Below are 26,879 nucleotides of genomic sequence, written 5' to 3' on the forward strand. Positions count from 1 at the left end.
GCCCAGTGCACGAAATTCGTGCACTGGGGTGAGGGGTGTCCCGCAGCCCAGCCTGCACCCTCTCCAATCTGGGACCCCTCAGGGGATGTCTGACTGTTGGTTTAGGCCCAATCCTGCAGTCAGACATCCCTCTCACAATGCAGGACCACTGGCTCCTAACCGCTCGCCTGCCTGCCTGATTGCCCATAACCGCTTCTGCCTACCAGCCTGATCACCCCCTAACTCAGTGATGGCGAACCTATGACACGCGTGTCAGCACTGACACGCGTAGCCATTTCTGATGACACGCGGCCACTGAGGCGGCCGCATGCCGAGGATGAAACATTTGCTGCTCCTGAGGATGAAACATTTGTGAAATAATGTTTTTTCCTCAAAGTGACACACTACCCAAGTTATGCTCAGTTTTTTGGCGAAGTTTGACACACCAAGCTCAAAAGGTTGCCCATCACTGCCCTAACCACTCCCCTGCCGGCCTGAACACCTAACTGCTCCCCTGCTGGCCTGATCACCCGCAACTGCCCTCCCCTGCCAGCCTGGTCACCCACAACCGCCCTCTCCTCCTGGCCTGATATTGCCCCCAACTGCCCTCCCCTGCCAGCCTGATGTCACCCCCCAACTGCCCTCCCCTGCTGGCCTGATGGCTCGCAACTGCCCTCCCCTGCAAGCCTGGTCCCACCCCCCAATGCCGCCCCCCTGCCAGCCTGATGGCCCCCAACTGCCCTCCCCTGCAGGCCTTGTCCCCCCCAACTGCCCTCCCTTGCCAGCCTGATCTTGCCCCCAACCGCTCTCCCCTGGCAGCCTGATTGCCCCCAATTGCCTTCCTCTGCCGGCCTGATCTCACCCCCAACTGCCCTTCCCTGCCGGCCTGATCGCCCCTAACTGCCTCTGCCTGCCTGTTCATCCCTAACTGCCCTCCTCTGCCGACCTCATCTCGCCCCCAACTGCCCTCCTCTGGCAGCCAATTTGGTTCTGATTGGTTGGTTTCTATGCCAGTCAGCGTAAAAAGCTTCGCCTCCTAGGCAGCCATTGGCTCCTCACAGTTGACCCAGATTTGGTTCTGATTGGTCAGTTTCTATACCAGTCAGTGTCAAAAGCTCCACCTCCTAGGCAGCCATTGGCTCCTCACAGTTGACCCAGATTTGTTTCTGATTGGTCGATTTCTATGCCAGTCAGCGTCTCTGGGCCTATCAACGGGGTCTGATCAGAAAGGCAGGGCTGATCAGCAGCCCCAGTGGAGGCCTGGAGAGAAATGGAGGCAGGGCTGCTGACCAGGCCTGGAAAGAAAGAGAGAAGCAAGTGCTGATCAACAGCTGCCACAGAGGCTACGGATCAGACCCTGCTTCTCTCTTCAGGCTTCTCTCTGGGCCTGATTCGCAGTCCCCTCAGCAGTCAGTGCTGGGTCACTGTGCCTGCAGCTGTAGCAGTCAGTGCTGGTTTGCCATGGTTACCCAGCTCTGACTGCAGGACTGACTTCCGGTTGGTCGAGCCTCCCAGTCGTTGCGGATGTGATGGACCCAGGGTTTTTATATATTAGGATAGACTTCATATAGATATAGCTGCATATATCTAGGAAATAGATAAATATATTTTAAAGTCAGGAATCTTAAATTAGAAGAGAAGCAAAACATGGTGTATATCATAGTTGGAGAAAATAAGCAAGGGGGTGGACAGAATATATACAACTAGAAGTCATTTCACTTAATGACTTAGTGAGTCATGCTAACCATCTGTATATGAATGGGAACTTTGTTTTCAGTGATACATTAAGAGGAGCTAGAAAATTAAATCTTTAAGGGAAGAAGGGGGATGAAAAGCTGAACATGCACTTCTAAAATGTATGAGAGATAATAATGGCAGCCAATTTATTCATCTCATCTGTTTACTCTCATGAAGGTTGTTACAAAAGCATGCTATTATTAACTGCAAGTAAATACGTCAGAAATGGAGCTGTGATTGCTCAAGAGGTGTGTTTTGATGTTGCTTTTAAAGTGAAGTGCAGCTCTCAGTACCAGGACTCCAACAAGCGCACGTACAAATGACAGATGCTTTGGTTCTTTAGGGGCAGAGTGAGACTAGGGGATTGGGGTCTAGCTCTAAAATTCAAGGACATTCTGGTCAGCCCCACCCATCATGGGTTTATGCCATGTCATTGTTGAGTGTTAAAAAGGAATGGTCTGTCTTAGGACCACAATGTTTTGCCCAAATGATAGTGGTATATTCAGGTGAGACATCAGAAAGTGCCCTATGGTTTGTAAAAAATTTTATTAATCTATTGAAATATAATCTATTGATCTACTTCAGAATATAGAAACTATTTCTTCCTCATGCCTTCAAAATGATCATGTTTCTAAACACTTAAATAAAAGATGGCTCACTATAGTTTAGAAAATACTTTGTCTTCTGTCAGCACATTGCTACAGGAGCTCCCAGAAGATCACTGGTAGGATACTTGCTATATAAACAAAAAGCTTATTCATTTATATCATTTTGAAAATGAACAGCTACAAGATGACACACCTAGAATCACCCCTCAAGTTAAATCCAACTATTGTGATATCATTGGCTTTATATCCTTTTGGATCTTTAAAATTAAGAAACATGGTTCCCAAAGAGTGTAATTATACAAGTTCTAGGCTACATATCATATTAGAGGACTCCAACATGCTTCATGAGCTTTTCTTTGTTTCTAAAGCACCATGTCTGTCAATCATCCTGTCATTCAGAATTAAGAGAATGCTGTCAATTGAAGAACATAGAACAATGCTAATAAATTTTTGTGTTCAAACACAAGGCATATCACTTCAGATTTCTCCCTAGGGGAACAATTTTCCTCATTTCACAACCATTTTATCCTCACAGGTAGACATTTCAATTTATTAGTTAATGATTTTTTACCTCCAAATCATTCACTTTTCATCCATATCTACCAGGGCAATTAAATAGATCATGATGCTAGCAATAATCAGCTATTCTCAGAAGGGTGGGGCCACTATTCCAATTTGTCTTTACATCCTTTTGTGGATAGTTTTGCTGTTGTTTAATGATTAATCAGGCTCCTTGAGAAGCTACCTGTATACACTCATTTTAAATCTGGTAATTACTATTTTGAAGAAGGCATTACTGATCATTCTGCCAATTCAACATTGACTTGAAATTAATTACATCCACTTGTAAAACAATTTGTCATACATTATCAAATACAAGCATTCTAGCCTCTAAAACAAAGTCTAATATAAACCCTACTTTCCTACTAAGTGCCATTGTGAAATTAGAGACATATTACCAAAAGAGAGTTCCAAAACAGGCTGGTTTTAAAACCTTGCATGAAGAAGAGAGTAAGATAGTAGATAGCCAGTCCTGTGGCAGTTCACTTGTTTGCTAATCATTTGAAAATTAGGTGGCCATTACCACTGGTCACATCCCTCATTCTCATGACCACAGGGATGTCTGTCTTATCAAAGTTACCTACCACTATTCTTTGGGACTTTTAGACTTTGCCCTCACTCTGCTTTGATCTGGACATTTTCCTCCGTTTAATTAGGAATTCTGCAGTAACACAATTCACCAGAGGAGGTCAGCTTTCAAACTATACTTCCACCAGAAAAGCTCCATGTTAGAGGCTTCTGCTTATGTGAAACACACTCATTACTGATCTTTGACTTAAAATTCTCTATCAAAATTCTGTAATTGTCTCCTGTTTCCCCCTTTGGCATATACATATACAGCACTATGCATTTCAGGTTAAAATTAGATACTTATGATGAAAAATGTATTTCATTCTTGGAAGAAAAGTTGTAGCTATTTGACAGTGTGAAAGTTCTCAAAATGAAATGTATAGTTTCATAATATAGACAGGTTCCTCATAAAGTAAATTTGCTATATAAATAACTAACTTATATATACAAAGATAAACCATAAACAAAGACTTCCTCATAATTCCCTTTTTTAATAGATTATATATTCAATATAATTTCAGTTATATAAACAAATATTCAGATTTATAGATACAAAGACACAAATAATTGAAAGAACTATTCCAAAATGTTAGGAATGGATATCTCAGATTGGTGTAATTATGAATGGCTTGCATTTCTTTCTTTATATATTTTTTGAATTTTAGGTTTTCTTCAATAAATTAAAATTACTATAGTATTATAGAATATAGATTTAAATGTCTATGCATTTGCATGCATGCCTTTTTATTGTGGTAAACTACATATAAAATAAAATTTTCAGTTTTGATAATTTTAAAGTATACAATTCAGTGGCATCAAGTATATACACAACATTGTACAACCATCACAACTATCCAGTTCCAGAACTTTGTCATCACCCCAAATGGAAACCCTGTATCCATTAAGCAGCACTTCCCATTCACCCCTCCCCTCATCTCCTGGTAACAACTAATATGGAATTGATCTCTATGGATTTTCCCATTCTGGATATTTTATAAAAATAGAATCATACAGTATGTGGTCTTTTGTGTCTGGCTTCTTTCACTTAGCATAATGTTTTCAAGGTTCATTCACATCGTAGCATGTATCAGTACCTCATTTCTTTTTATGGCTGACTAATATTAAATTGTATTGATATACCACATTTTGTTTATCCCTTAATCTGTTGATAGAGATTTGGGTTGTTTCCAGCTTTTGGCTTTTGTGAATACTGCTGCTATGAACATTCAAGTACAAGTTTTTGTTCCAATATTCTGTTTTCATTTCTTTTGGGTATATACCTAGGAGAGGAATTTTATTGACATGTACTTTGTTAAAAAAAAAATACCTTTAATTCAACTTGACCATTCTGTGTTTAAAGTAGAAATGCTTTTTTAGAATTATTAATGATAACCCTTATAACATCATTCCAAAATAATACCATTCCATTATCAATCACTGACCATGGTACAGTTGTTTTTGTGGGTGTTTTTTTTTTTTTAAACTCAAAATCACAGTAATTTTCACCCTTACTCTTTGGGAACAAATTTCTCTTATGCTAAAACACTTTAAACTAAGAACTGAGAAGTACACACTTTTCCTTTTAGCAAAGCCATTCTAGTAGTACCTAATTTACTTTAAAATGCTTACATATCTAAAGTACTAAATATATGTTTGTATATTTTGTTGGTACTTTAACAGGAAAGCATCACTAAATAGACACCATTATTTAAGTCTTTATAATACCAAGTAGAAGCAATAAAGAATTTTCTAGACATTCAAACTGGAATATAGTGACCAGAGAGGATAAATATACCCTGAAAGAGTACACAGTACCAATTCTAAAGTGCTTAAACTTCACCCTCCCAAAGGAAAGCTGATATATGTCATGAACATAAAAGCCCAATAATATCAAGGTTAATTTTAGCTGCAAACAATGCTTAAAGTGGGCTAAAGAAGATGATGGTGGACTCTGTGTTTACCCATACCTATTTAACAACTGTTGGATTCTCCCATTGTTCCTCCCCACAAACACATGCACACACATCTATGCAATATACATTCATGCACATGCACACACATGCACGCCCGTGCACGTGCACGCACACACACACACCTGAACTATACTTCCAACTCGGTGGCTGCAATTAAGGGTAAAAGTGTTTTGTAGCTCAGTCATACCCTAGATATCAGTCTGTCCCTATTATTATTCCCACCCTCACCACAACATAGGACCTTAAAATTCAGAAAGCAGAAATAAAAATTTAGTTAGAGAAGAAGGAGTAGCCTTAAAACAGTAAAAGAACCACCCAAACTGTAATTAAGGGATATGATTTGGGTTTATTAAAAATAAAGTAATGCGGAGCCCTGGCTCGGTGGATCAGTTGGCTGGAGCATTGTCCCCGTACATCAAAAGGTTGTGGGTTCAATTCCAGGTCAGAGCAGGTACCTAGGTTGTGGGTTCTATCCCTGGTCAGGGTGCATATAGGAAGCAACCAATCAATTTTTCTCTCACATCAATATTTCTTTCTCTCTCCCTTCGTTTCTCTCTAAAAATCCATTAAAATATCAGATGAGGATTTTTTAAAAGTAAAGTACTGTGGAATATTTCTATAATATTGGTAGACTTCTCTTTAAGAAAAATTTAAATAGGAACTATAAATTTATAGTGAACAATCAATTATGAATGTTTAATTACATAAAAGGCTTTACACATTCCAACTTAGCTAAGATCAACACTATCAATTACTTTTATTTTTTCCTTTACAAAAAAAAATCTTAAGATGCTTTCATATTCTGATATTGCTCAAAAAACCCTACAGCAAAACACAGAAGGAACTCTTTCACCCTACTCTCTGCAGAATTTTTAAAATAGCTGTGGCATAACAACAATGATTTATATCATAGAAGTTTTCTCAAATGAAGATTTATGAACTTTATAAATGTCTTATTTTGTATGTGGAAAAACTGAATGGCAGTGAAGGAAGTTGTCCAAAATCTCACTAAGAATCAGGGCAAAGCAAAAAATAAAACTCAAATCCAATTAATTATCAAGACAGTGATCTGTCCACAAGGCAAAATATCTCAGTTACCATGGGGGATAGGCATTTTAAAAAGGCAGTAGAATTAAAACATGCTATATCATAATAATACAATCATATCATTTATGTGTGTGTGTGTGTGTGTGTGTGTGTGTGTGTGTAAGAGAATGCTATGTATATCACCAAATTTCCAATGTTTTATTCTGATAGATTGTTTATTCTTATTTTTATCCACTTATTTCTTCATGCTTTGTATATATTTCTTTTCTCTCCTAGTAGACTATAAGATGCTTTATGGTACAGACCAAATGTTAGTACTTTTTTACATATAGCACAGTGCTCTAAACATAGTAGGCATTCAATAATATGAACATGTCTGTGTGTACAATTTCATAGACAGACACTTAACTATCTCTTCCCAACCAACAAAGCAAATCATAGTGACAACCTCTGAACTTCCTTAAAACCCCCAACCCCACATATTAAAGAATAAAAATAAGATCAATAGAGACTACTCCGATAATGGCAATGCAGAGATATTATAACCTTAATATTATTTGTGTGTTTAAGTGCATAAATTAAGGTGGCCAAGAATGAATTGGCATGATTTAACTAATTAAATAACACTCTGTCATTATCCACAAGCTGGTACATTTCCACCAAGTAGTGTGTTATCCTAACTCTTTTGCTCCTTGATTCTTAGATGTATCCTCTGACCACCTAACTACTTGGTGGCAGTTATACCCAAGTGCACCAGTTTGTAAGAGGAGGAATAAATTCTAATCAGTATTTCTTACTATTTATTAACAGCTTTTATGAAGTTCTCTGGTGAAATAATGGGATAAAATTGAAGTGCAAATTCAATTTTGGATTAAAACAATACATAATACTTTGCCTTTAAAAAAACTGCTCATTGATCAGCTCTAAGGTCTATTTATCCATGTTACTCTCTAACTTCCCTATAATAAAGAATAGGCTGAAAGAGTTATTTTCTGGGCCTAATTTTTAAAAAATTACTCACAAGTTACCTTCATTTCTCTTTTAAAATTTTCTATAGTCTTACCTCCCAGTCCAAATAGTCACAAACATCTTCAAAGTTAGTGAGCAGAGACACTGAGCAGAAGAGCCGTGGCAGTTCATCCCTTGTCATTGGGGGAAAACGGCTATCTTTAAGGGCACTGTTGAAAACAAAGCAGATATTAAAGCAATCGCTAAATATGAGTGTTCCTAATTTCAAGTGCAAATAATCATTTGAGAAAGGTAAAAGATTAAAAAAATCATTAAGGTGCCAACCACACCAATAATCTTCAAATATATTTAAAGGCCCCAAAGATTTTAGTTGTCATTCTTTTTTCATTCAATAGATTGTGTTTACTAGCCAATCCTGTGACCAATTCAATTGTAAAGAATGAATGCTCACCCAGCTGGAGTGGCTCAGTGGTTGAACATCAACCTATGAACCAGGAGGTCATGGTTCAATTCCCAGTCAGGCCACATGCCCAGATTGTGGGCTTGATCCCCAGTGTGGGGAGGTGCAGGAGGCAGCTGATCAATGTGTCTCTCTCATCATTGATGTTTCTATCTCTTTCTCCCTCTCCCTTTCTCTCTGAAATCAATAAAAAATATATTTTTAAAAAGAGTGAATGCTCAATCACATTTCCTGTACAGTCATTTCCTGGTGCACTTTCTTGTTACTTGTAGAAACTGGGAAATGTTTTATTTTACTTTTGAGGAGAATAAAAACCAGACTAGTGGAAACTTGTGGGAAGACTTCTGGATCTAGTGCTGGTGGAAAAAAATATATGCATTTCATGTTATAAAAATAAATTCATACTAGGTTGGCCAGTTACCACAGAATAGCATTCAGAGTTCAAAAAAATTTCATTTTCTTCAAGCAAAAGAAACAAAAGAAAATTACAAGAATCATGCAAATTTCAGACTAAAACTACTCACAAGAATTTCAGGTCCCCTATAAAGAATAATTCAATATATGACTAAAAAATTATGAAATTACAGGAAATAAGGCTAATCTAGGAAATAAAAGTATGATTAGGAGACCACTAATCACATCAATGGATTTCTGAGTACATCAATTCTGATTGGATCCTATAATCAAAGGTAATATACCACAATGCCAAACTCTAGAAAACAACCATTATAAAGGACAAAAATGTTGGCAGATCATAATTCTTCCTGTAACAACAGAAAAGACAGAAAATACACACACACACACACACAGGTGCTGTGAGTTCCTTGTACTTTTAAAAGAAACCACTTCCTGGTCAAGAAAAACAAACATACCACTGATTGCATACTATATTAAATGGTACTGCTGGCGTTTGAGCCATTGATCCTCAAACGTCTTATATAACAGCTAGTCTTAAGCATGTTTTCATAGATTAATTCTAATAGTTTACAAATTTAGAGTGTACAAACTGTTTGGGTCATAACAAAGTCCTGTGGCTTTTAGAAATAATTTAATTCTGTTTTAAGTGACTTTCTCGTTACTGGATTTTTTTTTTTTTTCATTTTCAATCTCCTCCTTTGCATTCTGAAACTCACCCACTGTATTGTACAAATATATACCTATGTTTGTATTTTCAAATACATTTTGGTGATCATTCTATCCTGCTATAGATAGGAAAATGCTCATAGAAAAATATAGAGGTGCCTATGTAAAGTATATATGTTTTTTTCCCAGTCAAGGAGTCAAGATTAACCAAGAAACACTGGAAATCTATGATAATTCATACTCTGAGTATGGCATGTCACTATTTTATAATTTAACAACATAAATTTCCTGTGGTCTGGCTTCTTTTATTTTCCAATTGGCAAATAAAGTTTTAAAAAGTATTTTAAAGTTCTCATCCAAAGTCAAGATAAAGACATATGTCTGTATAAACTCCACCTTTTCTTCACCAAAGCATATACACACTCTGGAGAGAAGCTCTAAAACATAGACTAGTGAAGAATCCCATGCAAAAAGACCAAAAGGCAAATCACGCTTTCAATTTTCCTGCTTAAAAAAGGCTTATGCATTAGAATGATATAAAATGTATTTTTTAGGATTATTGCTTTTTTATTGTGGTAAAATATATAACATAAAATTTACCTTATTAATCATACTTAAGTGTATAGTTCTGTGAGATTAAGTACATTCACATTGTTGAGTGTACTATTGTTGTACATTCACATTGTTGAGTGTACATTCACATTGTTGAGTGTACCAACACTCACCACCATCCATCCCAAGAACTTTTTTCATCTTGCCCAACAGAAACACGATACCCATTAAATACTAACTTCCCATTCCCCCTTCCTCTCAGCCCCTGGCAAAAATGTAACTGAAATACACTTTCATAATTTCAAGTAATTATAGTAATATAGTCACTAATGTTTTAAAATATAACAGCTTTATTGAGATATAATTCACCCCTTTAATGTACACAATTCAATGGTTTTTAGTGTATTCACAGAGTTGTACAATTGTCACCATTATCCAATTTTAAAACATTTTCATTACACCCAAAAGAAAGCCCATACCCATTAGCAGTCATTCCACATTCTCCTCTCCCCCCAGCTGTCTTTATGGATTTCTCTATTCTAGACATTTCATATAAGCAGAATCATACAATATGTGGCCTTTGTTTGTCTGAATTTTTTCATATAGCATAATGTTTTTGCAGTTTCACTCACGTTGTAACACATATCAGTACTTCATCCTTTTCATTGCCTAGTAATATTCAATTATCTGTATAAATCACATTTTGTTATCCATTTATCTGATGATGGAAATTTGGCTTGTTTCCACTTGGGGGCTGTTATGAATAATGCTGCTATGAACAACCATTTTTTACTTTTTTTGTGGACATATGTTTTCATTTCTCTTGGGCAGATACATAGGAGTGGAATTTCTGGGTCATGGTAATTTCATGTTTAACTTTTTCAGGAGCCACCAAACTGTTTCCCACAGTGGCTGTACCATTGTACCTTCCTACCAGCAATGTATGAGGATTCTTTTCAATGTTCCCACATCCTCGCCAATACTTGTTATGGTCTGCCTTTTTAATTATAGGCTAGGCCTCCTTTAATGAAGAGTTTTTTTGTATCTAGCTCTGCTTTCCATTAAAATACACAAGCCATACAGTTAATTCCTCAACACTCTGAGGCAAGTTATCTTTTTCTTTTTTTTTTTTACTTTATTTTGTAGCAAACCAACAAAAGGTAGATGGTAGCTCAGTGCAATTCAAACTATTTCAAATTAAGGAAATTTTTCTAAAATCTAACTGAGGATCAGGCCAGCAAGATTTCCTGGTTGCTCAATCACTCTGGACTTAAAAAAAAAAAAAAAGGATGTTCAGAACAAGGAGCAGATGGGAGAATGCAACATGGTTAATAAGAGAAACTGACAATCATGCCTCACCATACCAAGACTCAAAAGTATTAAATTCAAAACTCTGAAATAGTGAAGGTATATTAGTCATGATGGAAACACTCTGCTTTTATAGAGACACCAGAACAAGACTTTTAATTCTTATATTTTTCATCAACTCTATGTAACTTCATTAAATTCATGAGCATAGGAAAATTCCAAAAGGTAGGAAGCCCTCAATATCTCTAAATGCAAATTCCTAGGGAAAGAAACTAGCAATGAAAGCCTAGCGAGGATTTAAAGGATTATGAAAAAGATGAAAAATGCAGCTGGAAACTGACCTCAGAGCTGCTAGGCTGATATGGATAGCTAATAAACAAGATTCAGCTTCCCTCAGCCCTGCTCTCTTGTATATAGAACATGCAGTGTGGAAGGTGAGCCATGCAGTGTGGAAGGTGAGCCATGCAGTGTGGAAGGTGAACCATGCAGTCCAGAGTTGGGTAGTAGATTATTCAAGGTGACCCAGCTAGTTAGTGACACAGGTGGGGATACAACCGAGATTCTTGACTCAAGTCTAAAATTCTTTCTAGTATCTATACTTTAGTTGCCACCTTTGAATAGATTATAAAAGAGATCAACCAAAGGACTTATATGCATGCATATAAGCCTAATCAATGGACACAGACAACAGGGGGGTGGGGGCATAAATGGGGGGTGGAGGGTAATGGGGGAATAAGGACACATATGTAATACCTTAATCAATAAAGAAATTAAAAAATATATATTAAAATTAAATGCTTGCCTTATTTGGCAATTCTGATATCATACCTGCAATGCCTCTGCCTAAAAAAGATAAATAACAATTTAATAGCATTTATTAGTAGCCAAAGGGTAAATAAAGCCAGACTTCCTGTCTATTGGAAATATGCAGGAGCAAAAAAAAAAGGATTTTAAAATATTAATGCTGCCCATGGAAAGCATTTTATATCAAAGTAGGGTCTGCCAACTTAAATTCTAGGCAGTCTAAGGAACTGACAAATAGTGAAATCCTGTAGTAAATTCGTACAAAGTTTTCTTTGCTACAACAGGAAGCCAATTTCTAATGTTCAAATATTGCTATGGGGAAAAAAATAAAAACCACTTATATGCAAAACCAGCTGGCTGCTTCATCACTCTTATAATGGATGGGTAGGTTGAAACAACAATTTAATTCACATACCAAATTCAAATATATTCAATTCAAATTGGCACTTTCCCAAGAATATATTTCTCTTAATTGAGAAGCAGCCTTAACATCTGTCAAAGTTAATATCTAATGTTAAATAGCACTTAAATGAAAATGAACATTTTTAAAAAAGGAATTAAGAGTTTGGCTATGAAAGAATCAAAGTGTTTGTGACAGTGCCTAGAAACTGTGAGAGAAAAAACACAGCTGAAAAGAGACAAAACCTTATATATTACAAGGCTCATCGTAAAAAATATAGCATGCAACAGAAAAAGATTTAAATGAATCTAGCTAGCTAGCCATTCCCTCACTCATTCATTCATTCCTTTGATTTCTAAAACACTAAGGACCTTAATCAGTTATCCAGTGGAAGGTTACCAAACTGAGAAAGGCTTAATATTACAGGCAATCATTTTTCAGGACAAGGAAGTAATTAAAATCAAAATTTAAAATCCCGGTTTGGATAGGTGAAGAAAAGCAAATCAAGCATACATTTGTCTAAAAAACACACACACATAGTTTTTCATGAGGGGTTTCAATCATTTAGATATTCTGCCATTCCTCATCAGAGCTACTGGAACAGAGTGCATATGTGGCATGTGTGAACTCCAGAAACTTTAGAGTACTAGAATTATCCCTAACCTTTCTTTCACATTAAGTAGCAATTTTTGCTTCCCCGCTATTAAAGAAAATAGCAGGCATAAAACAGAATGTAAAAAAAGTGACTATTCATCAAACGTAAGGGTAGAGAGGAGTGACAAAAGACATGATTATGGTTAAGGAAGGGGCAAAGGAACCTTATTTTGGTGAGGGCTGTGACACAAAAGGAAATTTTCCATCATTAAGCCATATGTAAAATGTTAGTTAATTAGGAGATTATTTTTCCCTTTAGAGTAATAAATACAACCCATTTACTGTTCAATGAACATTAACAGTTATTAATTTACATATATAATATACAATTGTATATATTAATGTGATTTGATGGGTAATTAACGGAGAATGGAGGAAAAATTAAGAGAAAGTAGAAAGGAGAAAAAGAAAATATATACAAAGAAATAAAGATGGAGAGGAAGAGAAAACAAGAAGCAGGAAAAGAAGTGGGAGGTAGAGAAAGTAAATAAATACACAAGGGACAAAGAGAGAAAGCAAGCAAGGAGGAGTGGAAGGGTAAGAGGGAAAGGGAGACTTAGTGCAATACATCCTGTAGGTTTCCATAAATATTATGTAGCTCCTATTCTATAGGATTTACTTAGGCTTTAGAGTGTTATCACCTACTGATTGGCTTAAAGTTCTTGAATTGCTCTAATCTAGAATTCTTACTAGTAAAAGCCTTTATTCTCTGGGATAGCCACAGGTGCCCACCAGGAGGGGAAAATACTCTCTAAGCTGCATGCTGTGATGACCAGAGCAATATTGTCAAGAATCTGCCTCCTAGCCACAAGTTCCTCACCTCTAAATTAAGAGAACAAGTTGTGAATTTGTTTCCGTGGAGCAGAACTAAAAAAACAGATGGCTAAATGTTTAGTGTGTATGGAAGGTTCTCCTCATTTCCCTCCATATAATGTCCACATAGTGCTCTCCTTTCAGAGTTTCTGGATTGACTTTATCCTGGTTTTAGAAATAGATGACTAGAAACAGTGTTTTCTTTTCATTGTTTTTCTGATGAAAATCTTTTAAAATATATTCTACCTAAGTATAATGAATATCATTTAATTGTCTCTTCATGACTCAGGTTCATTTTTAAGACCCAATATGACTTTGGGTCATTCACTACTATCCAGTATTAGAACAGTGCTCTCAATGGTCTTCACACACAAAAAAAAATCTGTATATGTGGAAAACAGATTACGGTTTGACCACCAACAATTTTAATCTTGGGAAATTTGAAAATGTGAGATTGTCTATACTTTCAAGTGAATGTAACACAAAAGTAATCTGACATAGACTTTCAAAGTTTCTAGGGATTTCATTCTTGTGTTATCTGAGTTAGGACACTATAAAACTGAACTACCTCTCAAATAAAATTGAACGTAAATTTTATTGACTTTTCTCTTACAATTTAGAAACCTCTATAACCCTAACCAAGTATCATTTCCCCAGGGTCATTAAAAGCATGTTTCCAAAATATCACAACAGTTCCCTGTGACTTACTGCCAATAACTATAGCTCCTAAAAATGCAAAATTGAAGTCCTCATTAATATATGAACACTATTTCACAGTCCTAAAGCATAGCACGGTAGCATGGTCAAGAGTTTGGATTCTGAGTCAGACATACCTGCATTTGGATCCTGGCTTTATTGCATACTAGCTGTGTGACATCTGCATAAGTCTCTTAACCAGTGCCAGCTTCCATTACCTCATCTATAAAATGGGAATAATAATAGTACCTACCTCTCAGAGTTACTATAACAAATAAATAGAATATTAGCGCTTGTATAAGTGTCTTGCATACACTAGGTGCTTAATAAGCAGTGGCTAGAAAAGAACTTTGATCATCAGCATATTTGTAAAGTTGATGCTCACAGGGCAGCCACCATATCATGGCTCTGGTGGAAGGAAGGGAGTTCCAAGACTAAGATTAACCCTTCAAACTTGAGATGGGAGGATCTAAACAAGTTATCTTCTCTAGGAATTAAATGTGGCCATCCCAGGAGATAATGGCTACCTTCCCAGGTTCTGGTTTTGTTTTTATGTTTGTTTTTCTGAGAAGCCTTCATTTCATTTTCTTTAATTTTCAAAATATTTATTGGGTACCTGTTCTATGCCTTTTATTACATGAAGAGTCATGGAGCACATAAAAATAGTATATTACAAAATAATATATGGATACATATAAAAGACTTATTAAAATCACATACGATAGGAATGCTGAGAGGAGTGGTCAGACAAGGTTAACTTCTTTTCTGGAAGGATCTGTTTTACACTCATTGCTGCTGGTTTACTAGTTACCAAGTGATCCAGAGTTGTAGGAAAATTTTACAGAAATGAAACGAATACATTTTTTCTACTAACACATCTACTACTTTAATTAAGGTGCCTCTTTATCAAGAAGTTCCATAATTTTGCAGGCATGCATTCATATGTTGCTTTGTTATGCTTTCTTGGTTTTCCTGAATTAGATTTTTAAAAATCTCCAGCGCAAGGATTGGTCTTTTACTTTCATACAAGAAATATTTACCCAGAAATGTAGTTCCATGAATTATGTTCAATTTGTCTTCAATGGATTTAGATATATTATTCTATATCCTACTGATTATGCTAAACAGCACAATATTTAGCAAAACAAAACTCTATAAGCAGCAAAGAATAAGAGCTGAGAGGTTCTGTGCTTTTCTTATCTAAACCAGTGGTCTCCAAACTGTTTTTACTGAGCATTCTTAGTAATAAAACCTTTGAGCACATATTCCCAACATGTATATTTACTTATAGTTAATATAACCAAAGCAGAATATATACTCAGAGTAAGCTTTGTTCTTAAAAACAGCAGGTAAAAATACATATTTCAAATGTTCTTGATAATTTCTCTTATTTTGAGGTCTGATTAGATTATTTTCATTTTTACTTTGTAACTTGGCCAACCAGGTTACAAGGTAACTTGAAGTGTCCGCTAGCTCCATCATTTTCTCATCCTTGCCTTGTGCTTGGATTATTATTATTTTCATCAATCCATTGTTCCTTTGCAGGAATTTTCTTAAGCCACTTGTGTATCCTGCCTGGGCTAGTTTATATAGCTTTAGCTAACTACGAGTAATGGACAAGTGGCTTAAGAAGATTCCTGCAAAGAAACCACAGGTTGCAGATAATACTAAGAACTATGAATCTATTTAACCATGGGCATGTAAACTGAAATATTTTTTCTGCAATTTGCTGAAAGTAAATGAAAGGATTGTGCCACTATCTACTCCCATTAAATAAGGGATCTTATGCTTTCCACAGGATTATGTGACAATGTCCCTCTGTTATAGACCAAATGAGAGCACCAGGGCCAATCCATACATGAACTATTAGTGGAGTACAAGTACTTTTTTATATTTTAGATTAAAAGATCACAAATAGAATGTCTAATCTTTTCTTCTCACCCCACAATGGATCATCTGGTTATACCCCTCTTTGGAGACTGCTAATCTACAGCTCCTAAATCCTAGGAGACTGGTTCTAATATACTTAGACATGCCACTATGAGCAAAAGCAGCTCTAAATGTAAGAGCCAATATTGGTTGAGCAACTACTGTGAGTCAGGTGCTATACATGTATTTCTTGTTGAGTCTTCAAAACAATCACATTTGAAGACACTGAGGTTGAGTGAGTTCAATGAGATTAAACAATTTGACAAAGGTCATACAAACAGGTATGAACTCTGGGTTGCCTGTCTCCTTTTACAGTACTGTTTCTAGAATGTTAGCAAATCAACATAATGTATACACATTTAATCAGATTTAAGGAATTTTCTCCCAATTAATGCTTCTTCTCCTGGGGTTTAACCGAATGCTTTAGGTGTAAGTGTGAGCAGGTTCTGAAACTGAGATTAAACAGTACTTCTTTAGTGAAAGTATTAGCTTGTTTTTATTCTCTTCTTTCTCCATTTTGATCTTGGTGATTCAGAGCTGCTGCTATTGAAAAACATCTGTTTTATCTAAATTTAATAAGCCCTATTAGTGGGATACTAGGCCTTCCTTTATTCTGAAGCCTTTCCACAATTTTAAATTTAATCTGCTGAAAGTCATAATAGCGTTACCAAAGTACTAGTTTTGGACATATCTAGGCTGGTAGGTCTGTTTCTTATTTTTAACTTTACTTTTCCAACTTGAATGAATAAGCTCTCTCATACTCACCACAAGAATCATGCCTCCCCCCCCCCCCATCCCTCTTTCCATGGTAATAAAATCTATAAATTAAAACTCTGTAAATTGCAAAACATATGTTGTCACTCTAATTTATGTGCCATGTTAGGGTGATTCTGTCTTACCCACTGATTTACTGTCTTTTCTAAAACTATTGCCAGTCCTAGATGGTACAGGTCTGCTGAGAGCTAGCATGTTGGTTCTCATTGTGTGGACTGCCTATAATTTCCTTGGATGTCACCAATAGGGAACTAAAGGTAACAAAGGAAAAGAGTTAAGTCAGTCTTACAGATGAGGTGCAAAATAAACTTATCCACTCGGTCATGCTGAGAAAGAGAGAAAGAGGCATCCAGCCATCTCTATTGCCTCACTGACATTTTTTTTCCACTTTGAATTTCCTTCTCTTCTTCTCCTCCCCAACCTTCTGGATGTTTTCTTCTTTATACTCTAGTTAGGTGAGGAAGCATGAATAGTAAAATGTCGCAAGGAGATCAAAGGAAAGAATGTGGGTGTGGGAAGAGATGAAAACACTAAGACAAAGGCCTACAGCTGCTGCCTCCACTGGACAAGGATAATTGTGCAAGGCAGTCACATGTTGTCAAGCTCCACCATTGCGTCAGGATGACCCATTCCCTTCTGTACTGGTTTTAAGTTCTATTTCAGCCTTTGGGGAGTGGATGGGTGATGGTGACAGAGAAAGGTACATGACCTACTCCCTGTTTTTTTCTAGGGTTTTTAAGGTAACCTTGAAAAGCAGGCCAGTTAGAAAAAAAAAATGTTGAGTGCCTCATCCTCCCAGCAGCCTAGCTGCTTAACCAGGCAATGGTTATTGAGTCAGTTCCTTGCTTTTTATACTTTGCAATCACATATTTTCCTGCAGTGAAGCATAAACTACATGTGTTTTAAGGCCTCTATAACTTGCCTTACATTCATTTAAACAGAACTATTTCAATTTTTTATTACTATGTCATATCTTTGGGGAAATTTTTTCTTTCAAATCACTCATATTGTCTTCATTTTATGATCCTTCATAAAGTTTCCAAAGGGTCTTCACATCATTCTTCCTAGGTGACCCTCAAAACAGCCCCATAAAGTAGCAAAGCTAATGCTACATTATATTATAAATCATAACAGTTGTCCTCCAAGAATAAGGCCCTAAAGTTATAGAGTCACCAAATATCACAGCTATAAGAACTTAGAGATCATCTAGTCCATACCCTTCATTTGACATTTGGGGGAACTAGAGAGGAAAGTGAAGTGTCCAAAGTCAAACAGCTACTGAGTAGTGGAGTTGGAACTATATGTTGCATCTTCTGACTTCCCCTCCCCCCAATGACTGATCTTTCCATTAATCTTTCACATATTTGTTGACCAAGTCCCAACTCTGTCCTTATCCAGTAACACCCCATAACTGATGTTCAAAGAAAAAAGAAGAGAATTATGTCGGAGGCTCCAGGGAACAACTAGAACAATAAAGCAGTGAGCTTCCAAGAATAACTCAACATTATCAGGCACCTGGCACTTGTCAGCATGCCAAAACCACACCAAATGTAGAAACTAAGCAGATAAGGGTTGGGGAGCACCAACACAGTGAGGGTGGCAAATGCAGTCTTCACTATGGCCCTCTTTCCATTTCTAACCCATTGCCCCCTCATCTCACTTTATTCTTATACACTCCTATTAGGTGTGGCTCTCTCTTCGTTGTGCTTTTCCCTGGCTAATCTTACCTTTGCAGTCTATCCATTCTGTCCAATCCTTTCTCTCCAACTGCTGAGCTCCATAGAAGGATTATTCGACAGAAAACTTATGCATTTTTAAAATAAGAGTATTTAGTTCCCTTTTATCAAGCTCTAAGAATGAGAGAACCTGCCCCTATTGTAAATGCCACTGTAGTTTCCATTGTGTGTGCTTAAATATGTTAAACTATAAGCTGGTCAGGGAAAAGTAACCTTAATGTCCATTTTCAAGTAAATAGCACTATGTCATGTGGAGATTCAGCAAGGGAGAACTATGGTGTTCTTGATGTACTGCTAAAGCTATTGACTTGAACCCAACCTACCTTCCAATCTCTTGGAACATATTTTACTTTATTCCTTTCAACAAATACGTTAAAGTGAGCCTGATCAAACAGAAAGGGGTATTTTAACTCATCTCTCGTTTTGTTTATAGCTTGATAAACCTAATTTTAAAAGGCAAAGAAAAATTTTACTTGTATAGTTTTCCATTCTGTTACCATTAAAAATTACTTAATTCTCACATTGAAAAGGTTCTACTTTGGCTTTGTTTCCATGAGACAAGCACATCGGCTAATAAAATATGTTGGAAAAGCTACACTATATGCTGCTGAAATAATGACAATTGCTGAATCTGTACTACAGTACATATTTAAAACACACACACACACACACACACAATAGATACTAAAAGGAAATAGCATCATTTGGGGATGGAAAAAATACAATGGATAAAAGCCATATAATTTAAATTAGTCATGTGACATCGCTATCCCCGACAGCAGCAAAACCTGCCGTGAATAAGTGGCAGTCCTACTGATTATTGATGGAAAAGAATGTCTATGAATGTGAATTAATTTAGCAAATATTTATTGAGTGCCTGCTATGTGCCAAGCACAAGTATATATACAGTGGCCTAGTATGTTCAATTGCAGTCCTGATTCATAGAAGTTTCACTATACTGCCACAATATGACTGGCATTTATATGAGCAATTTAGAGCACCTAATGATAAGTACAAATCTCATGAACTAAGTCACATTTTAAAGAAGTAAAAAAAGAGAGAAATACACCTAAATTCACAAGGCCTTACTACTTTTAAACTTATGGATACTGGCCTATTTGCAGAAAATCTACCAGATTAAGCAAAACCCTATAGAAACATAAATTCAAAACTACATTTTGACTATTTATACCCACGTGTGTGCCATATATATATAACTTTATTAGAGCATAAGCTCCATGAGTATGGGGACTGCTCATTTTTGCTCACCACTGTATGCTCAGTGCCCAGCATTCAGTAGCTAGTGAGTAAATTTTTAATAAGTGAAAGAAATAATGTAGGAGGAAAGTCTCATATTTAATAAACATTTATTGGCAATATAATAAACATTAAGTGGTCCTACTGATTATACTTTATTAAACACTCAACATTCCCCTACACTCTAAATATCCTTTTATTCATCACATAAAAACTGTCCACCAAAGTGTGTTCTCCCCTGTTTAATATGTATTAAATACTATTTATTTAGATGGTGTAAATGGTCTTTTTGGTCTTTAGCTAGATTACTTACTGTGAATTCATAGTACAGCACAAGGTAGCATCATTTTTTCTAACTACAACTCATAGACTGCTATAAATAGATAATAATCTACTTCCACGATAGAATTACAGAGCTGCTTTGATCTCACAGGCCTTTCCCCCTGAGGAAAACACAGATGCTTTGCATCCTGAAGGAGTTCAATGTCTGTGGGGTGATTATTACTATTTTGTTGTAGTTTAAAACACATAGGGACCCATAATACCAGTCTATTTTTATGCCTTTCACACCTTCTTATAAAGGAAAATCTTATGAAATGGATAAATCCCAAATCAGCAAAGGCAGGCACAGCAAAAAGAAGCACCAGATAACAGTCTCTCTAAATGAACATGGATCTAAAGGAAATCAGACATCAGTTCACAAATAAAAAATCCTTTCAAAAAATCCTCTACCCACTCTTACAGTTCTCTGTGGGATTGCAGGTGAGTAATCTTCCAAGAGGGAAAGGGAGCTTGTTGAAAAATCAACTCTCTAAAGCTGAGAATGATTTAGTGGAAGAAGGGCTAACTTTGGGAAAGAGGAGTGGACCTTTGGTGCACTTCTGAAGGGGTATCGGAATGTTTGTCAATTAAGAGGTTCTTAAAACTTACCAGATTGATAGGGGTTAAAGCATTAGTGTATACCAGCAAACATTCTCTAAATGACATTATACTTAAGATTCCCAGGTCTGATTTGTCTTTTCCAAGGAATATTGGTTTAGAATGCTGCTCAGAACCTGCTCCACAAATCTGAGAGACCTGGTTATAACGCCTCATTTTCCTTTGCTACTGCCATGTCCTCTCCCCTCCCCATGTAACTAAAAGCCACTTCTTAGACTTTGGTAAATAACAGTAAGGAAACTGAGATAATATTTTTTGTGGATTTAACTTTCATGGAAATAATTATCAGTGATGGAAAACAAACTATTTGTAACAGAATAAAACATCATTAATTTGAGCTCCACTAATTCAGAATGTGTGCTAATTTAAACAGAGCTAGGCTGACTGCTACACTGAGCAAATCAACTTTGTAATTAAGGTTGTAAGAGAAATACAGGAGTTGCTGAAAGAGAAACTATTATCAGGACTCCAGGATTAACCATCTATATGCCCTGTAACACCATAATTACAAATCTATGTGTATATGACAAAGCAGGGCTTTGGAAAACTTCAACTTGACAATACTCTGTTAGCCCATTTTGAATGATCGGTGTCAGTAAAACAAGCAAAATTATTTTTTAAATAAATATTTCATTAATTCTTTGTTAATCATAATGGACTTCCTGCAATTATATTTATTTATTTATTTATTTATTTTTGTGCAATTATTTTTAATTTGGGAGCTTTTATTTCCACTTTGGTGTTGCTAGCTACTCAAGGACCTTCAAGTGCAAGTCTAATGGTAGGTCACTAATAACTGAATCAGAAATACAACACAATCACTTACTGTCTGACCTAAAGAAGTTACTAACTTTTCATACCTTGGGTTACTTTTAGATGTAAAATAGGGGGAGGAGGGAGAAAAACTTGTATCTCTGAAGTTATAGACTTACACACTAGAACAAACAAAAGACAAAGCAACAAAGTCCTTGGGGAACCTATACATTAAGTACAAAATAAGCAGTCATTATGAATCAATTATCAAATGAAAAAGTAGCATCACTGTCCAAAGGAAGCATTTCTGGAGGTTGTTACTCCTCACACCTACATACTGTCTCTCACTTGACTAGCACAGGGGGATCTTCCAGCTTCCCACATCCATTCATTCCTTCTTGGAGCATGGATCATGGCCTCAGAGGCCTAGTTACCTCGGTCTGACCACTCTAATTATATTGTAAGCTCCTAGATTCATACAGGTTTCCCTTAAGCACAAACCACACAGTACTAGCACAGCATGGATGGGTAATCTACTGACTTTACTTGGTTTGAGGTGATAACACTTCCTCTTTTCATATGCAGAATTGCAAATCAGAACAATAAGATTTAAAAAAATGGCTCAGAGATTTCTAGTTTCTAAAGAAACATTGAAAATATCAGAACCAGCAAATGTGTTTGCATAAGAAATTTGGGACACTAAAATTAATAGGTATCCCATAAGAATACTGAATAAAATAGTCATAGGTTAATGTTCCAATGAAAGTGAAATGCTAGCCAGTACAGTCTGTAGGAAAAAATAATTCTTCAAAAAGGTTTTGGGCAAGAAAGTGTGTAGTCTGTTTTAAAACATGTGTCTTTATCTACTGGGTTGATCATTTGTGTCATCTCTGTATCATCAGTGTTAAATGAGAGGAACAAGAGGACCCACAGTGCAAAAATCATCTACAACTGAGCACCATAAGCTTGTGACTCCTTTTAAATGAGAATTTTTCTTTTTAAATTATACGTGGCTTGGACAAATATTTAAGGTAGTCAGTAAACACAGGACACAAACCCACTGCTAGCAGAGTGAGGCAGCTCACAGTTTTCTGGTTTGGAGGTAGTTTTCTATGAAAGATCATAAAAGGCATAATCTATAACTAAGTGGTGACAATTAATTTTCTAAATAAATATTAAGAAACTAGAGGCCCAGTGCATGTCGTGCATGGGGGAGGGGGGTCCCTCAGCCCAGCCTGCACTGTCTTCAATCGGGCATCCCTCTCACAATCCAGGACTGCTGGCTCCCAACCGCTCACCTGCCTGCCTGCCTGCCTGATTGCCCCTAACTGCTTCTGCCTGCCAGCCTGATCACCCCCTAAACACTCCCCTGCCAGCCTGATCGACACCTTACTGATCCCCTGTCGGCCCAATTGCCCCCAACTGCCCTCCCCTGCTGGCCTGGTCCTCTCCCAACTGCCCTCCCCTGCCAGCCTGGTCACCCCTAACTGCCCTCCCCTGCAGGCCTGGTCCCCCCCAACTGCCCTCCCCTGCAGGCCTGAATGCCCCCAACTGCCCTCCCTTGCAGGCCTGGTCCCCCCTCAACTGCCCTCCCCTTCAGGCCTGGTCCTCCCCTAACTGCCCTCCCCTGCAGGCCTGGTTGCCCGAAACTGCCCTCCCCTGCTGGCCATCTTATGGTGGCTATCTTGTGTCCACATGGGGGCAGCCATCTTTGACCACATGGGCAGCCATCTTGTGTGTTGGAGTGACGGTCAATTTGCATATTACTCTTTTATTAGATAGGATGTGCTCATAATACAAATTGGATACTTATCTAAAGTGTTTTCACTACTTAATGCTAAACTATTACAATATATTAGTATTAAATGCTTACAATCATTTTTAAAAAATAATTATTTGACAATGTGTACAGCAGCAACCATCCTGTCTTTTTCACTGAATTTCAGGGCTTCTCTTCCTTTCAGAAAATAACACAGCTGTACCTAAGGAACCATCTAAATCATCTTGTGGTGCTAGCTGTTCATTTTTACTGCATTATATGAACGTTGCTCAAAATCTAGACCCCAGCTGATACCTTGAAATGTTTATTCTCTTTGTTAATGGAAATTACTGCACTAGGAGCTGGATTCAACACCAGGAAACTGCCCCCACAAGCAGCTTTGAGACTCTAAGCAAGTCAAAGAAGCCCAAGTGTCATGGGGCACTCCTATACACATTTCAGAAGACCCCTAGTCTAGAATTACATCATTCTAAGAGTTTCAGAGTTAGGACATCACTCAGCTACAATATAAAAACAACTCTTGTAAATTGGAATCATATTCACAGAACATCTGGGAAGTTCCCCAAAGGAAAAGAAGATTACCCAAAATAAATGGAAGAGAAGATACTGACTTTTATCACAATACAAAATTCAGTCAGTTTCTATCATTCTAGATAAATCAACAGATGTGCTGTTTACCTTTAAAAAAGTCTGGAATCTATCTTTATTCAGTCTTGAAACCAAGACATTCTTAGGTTCTAAGTACAGATATTTAAATTCCATAACAACTGCCCAGTGTTTATAAACATTTATGTTTTATAGATGTCTCATCCACAAAATGTATATTTGGTTAGAAAGAGGAATTTTAAGGGTTCAGTGTACTTTAACAAATGTTACATATCAATGCTTCTTCAATCAAGAGGCAGTCTATAAATTTATCTTTTATTTTTCTAAGCTTTGCTTTGTGGCATGGACTAAAAGAAAATAATGATATCAAGGGTCCCGTTCCTCTGTTTTCTTTATTATACTTTTATATAAAATAATATATTACATAATACTAATATAACAACATGTTAGATAGTATACTCCACTCTCAATACCATATCTTGAAAGGACACACTTTTTAAAAATTAAATTCTTAATTTACAAAAATCTTCAATATTCAAAATCAGAAAAAATATACCCTAAGATTGAAGTAAAATTACTTTGACATTAAAAATTACTCTGTTACAAGCAAAGTGTCAATGTGTACTTCTGCTGTGTTGCTTATCATTTTTAATTGTGTCATCTCCCCATCATGTAAGAAGGACCCTTTGGAGCCATCTTCAACTCTTCCCTTTACCTTACTCCCCACATATAGTCTCATCTTGTTCTATTACTACCATGTCTCTGTTATATATCTTTTTATATCCTTCCTGTTACTAATCTAATTCAGGCCTGTAGCATATCTCATTTGGAATTTAAAATTAGTCTCCTAACTGGTCTGTCTCTCATCTCTATCCTTTCCATTCCATCCTATATACAAGCAGCCAGAGCCATCCCTGATGACCTTTTTACTCTGCTTAAAATCTTTCAATGGCAATTCAATGCATTTAAAAAACAACCCTGTCCTTGTCTAACATTTTATCTCCCACTGTCCTCACTAGAACGCAAGTCACACACAGGGTTACTTACAATTCTCCCTCAAACAACATACACTGTTCTTTTCCCTTGTATTTGGCTCAGGAAGTTTTTGGACACACAATGCATATGTTCTCCATATCCTCACTTTTGAATGTTGTGAATCTTAAATGCCCACAGAGATTTAGCTGCAATGTCAGTTCTCCTGTAAAACTTTTCCCATTCTATCCAACCAGAGCTAATTTCTCTCACTTCCAGTAGTGTTGTTTATATATCTAATGTATCACTTACTACATTCTTTATAGTTCTTTTGTGTACATGTTGCTCTCTTACAAGACTATAAGCTCATTGAGTGTAGATATTATGTATTGTTCATCTTTGTAGCTCCACAGTACCTAGTGCAGTACCTTGCTCAGAGTAAATGTGGGACTGAACTAAATAAGCCTTATTTCAGCCTGACATAATTAAGAAGCAAGACTGTTAGGATTTAAAATAAATTCTATCTTTAATGACAGCTGTGTTATTATGATTGCTGCTTATTTAAAGAAAATACTGAATGCATCTTTCAATCAAGCTTTGAAACTATAGTGACTATTCTAAGTTTGAATTACTTTATTAAGAAAATAATAATGGCAAGAACACTGAAATCTGTAGTAAAATAATGTCAATGAAGAAAGATTTTTTTACAGTAGATTCAGCTGTACAAGTTCAACCAATAAACCACAAAGGCAGTCTTTTTCCCTCCGAATATAAAAAGGGCAATATTAAACATATTGATGAAAACTAGCTAGGATGCACTGGGTAGAGCCTCCATTCTCAATCAGTAACTGCTCCTTGCTGCAGCTGGATTTGGATCTTCTCGTGGAAGGGCTGAGTAGATTGGATCCCACTAAATTTCCAAGTCTGACAAAATCACAACTTGGAAGTGGCCTGACTACTGGCAATTGTAAGCACAGTAAATCCCTTTTCCTTCTGTAACCCCCTCAAGTGTCCTGCATTCACAACTTTTTTATACCAGATGTTTTGTTGAAATTAACACATTCCTATCAAATGCATATCAAAAGGACCTCTTTCCTTTCCATTGCAACTGAAATTTATTCTACTGAGCATTCTATGTAATCTCCAAACCACTTATTTGTTACACAATTTTGCATAGTATTTATTACAGGGGGAATGACAAGGAAAATTTGGCTCAGAATAGAGTGGGATCCATTCCAGAGCAAATATTCCTACAGTTGGTAATTGTAGGAATATTGAAGGCCGTATCTCTCAAAAGGAGTTTTTTGACCTTGCTAAATAAAATGATCAACATGTTGTCGCAATCCCTGGCCCAAATCTTTCTTGGGGAAAAGGGTGAGGTAGTGTTTTGCTTGTTGAATTCAAGTTTTATTTCTATGTAAACACCGCCTCTTTACATGGTTTTGTCCATTAATAGAATCAAGCATAATTAACTAGTTATTAATAAATGGCATAATATGAAGACATGACCTGTGATAGATTGCTCACCTGAAACTTTGATCCCCCCCAAGATGTTTAGCCATTACAGAAACATCATTTCTGACAAACCATCACCCACTCACCCAATGTTTTTAAGACTAGGGCCGTTCACAGAAATGGCCATCTCTCCCTTATGAGGATTTAAAAAAAGACTTGGAAACTAGTGCCACTATGAATAAAATATCCTTCATGACACAATTCTAATAAGCAGCCTTGTGGCACAAAATGTTTCTAAGCTGTAATTGTGTGCTAAAGGTAATATATAGGATGTTAAATATCACCCTCATTTCTTCAGGCTATTTGTTTCTCACACATCTCATTTGTAACGTAAGTATATGTAGGTTTTTCCATGGGAGCACATTTTAAAATTTATTTCAATTGTTTCATTTTTATAATAGTAA

General features: G+C 36.7%; 1 protein-coding gene across 2 annotated transcripts in view; it reads right to left on the reverse strand.

Annotated features, from left to right (window-relative positions):
- AMMECR1 (AMMECR nuclear protein 1) overlaps positions 1-26,879 on the reverse strand; it is a 117,384-nt gene that overhangs the window by 33,957 nt on the left and 56,548 nt on the right. For both annotated transcript variants that reach the window (XM_079765206.1, XM_079765205.1), the window contains exon 3: positions 7,539-7,653. In XM_079765206.1, the coding sequence (XP_079621332.1) occupies positions 7,539-7,653 (115 nt within the window). The remainder of the gene's footprint in view (positions 1-7,538; positions 7,654-26,879) is intronic.

Source organism: Cnephaeus nilssonii, assembly GCF_951640355.1.
Source record: "Cnephaeus nilssonii genome assembly, chromosome: X".
NCBI lineage: Eukaryota > Metazoa > Chordata > Mammalia > Chiroptera > Vespertilionidae > Cnephaeus > Cnephaeus nilssonii.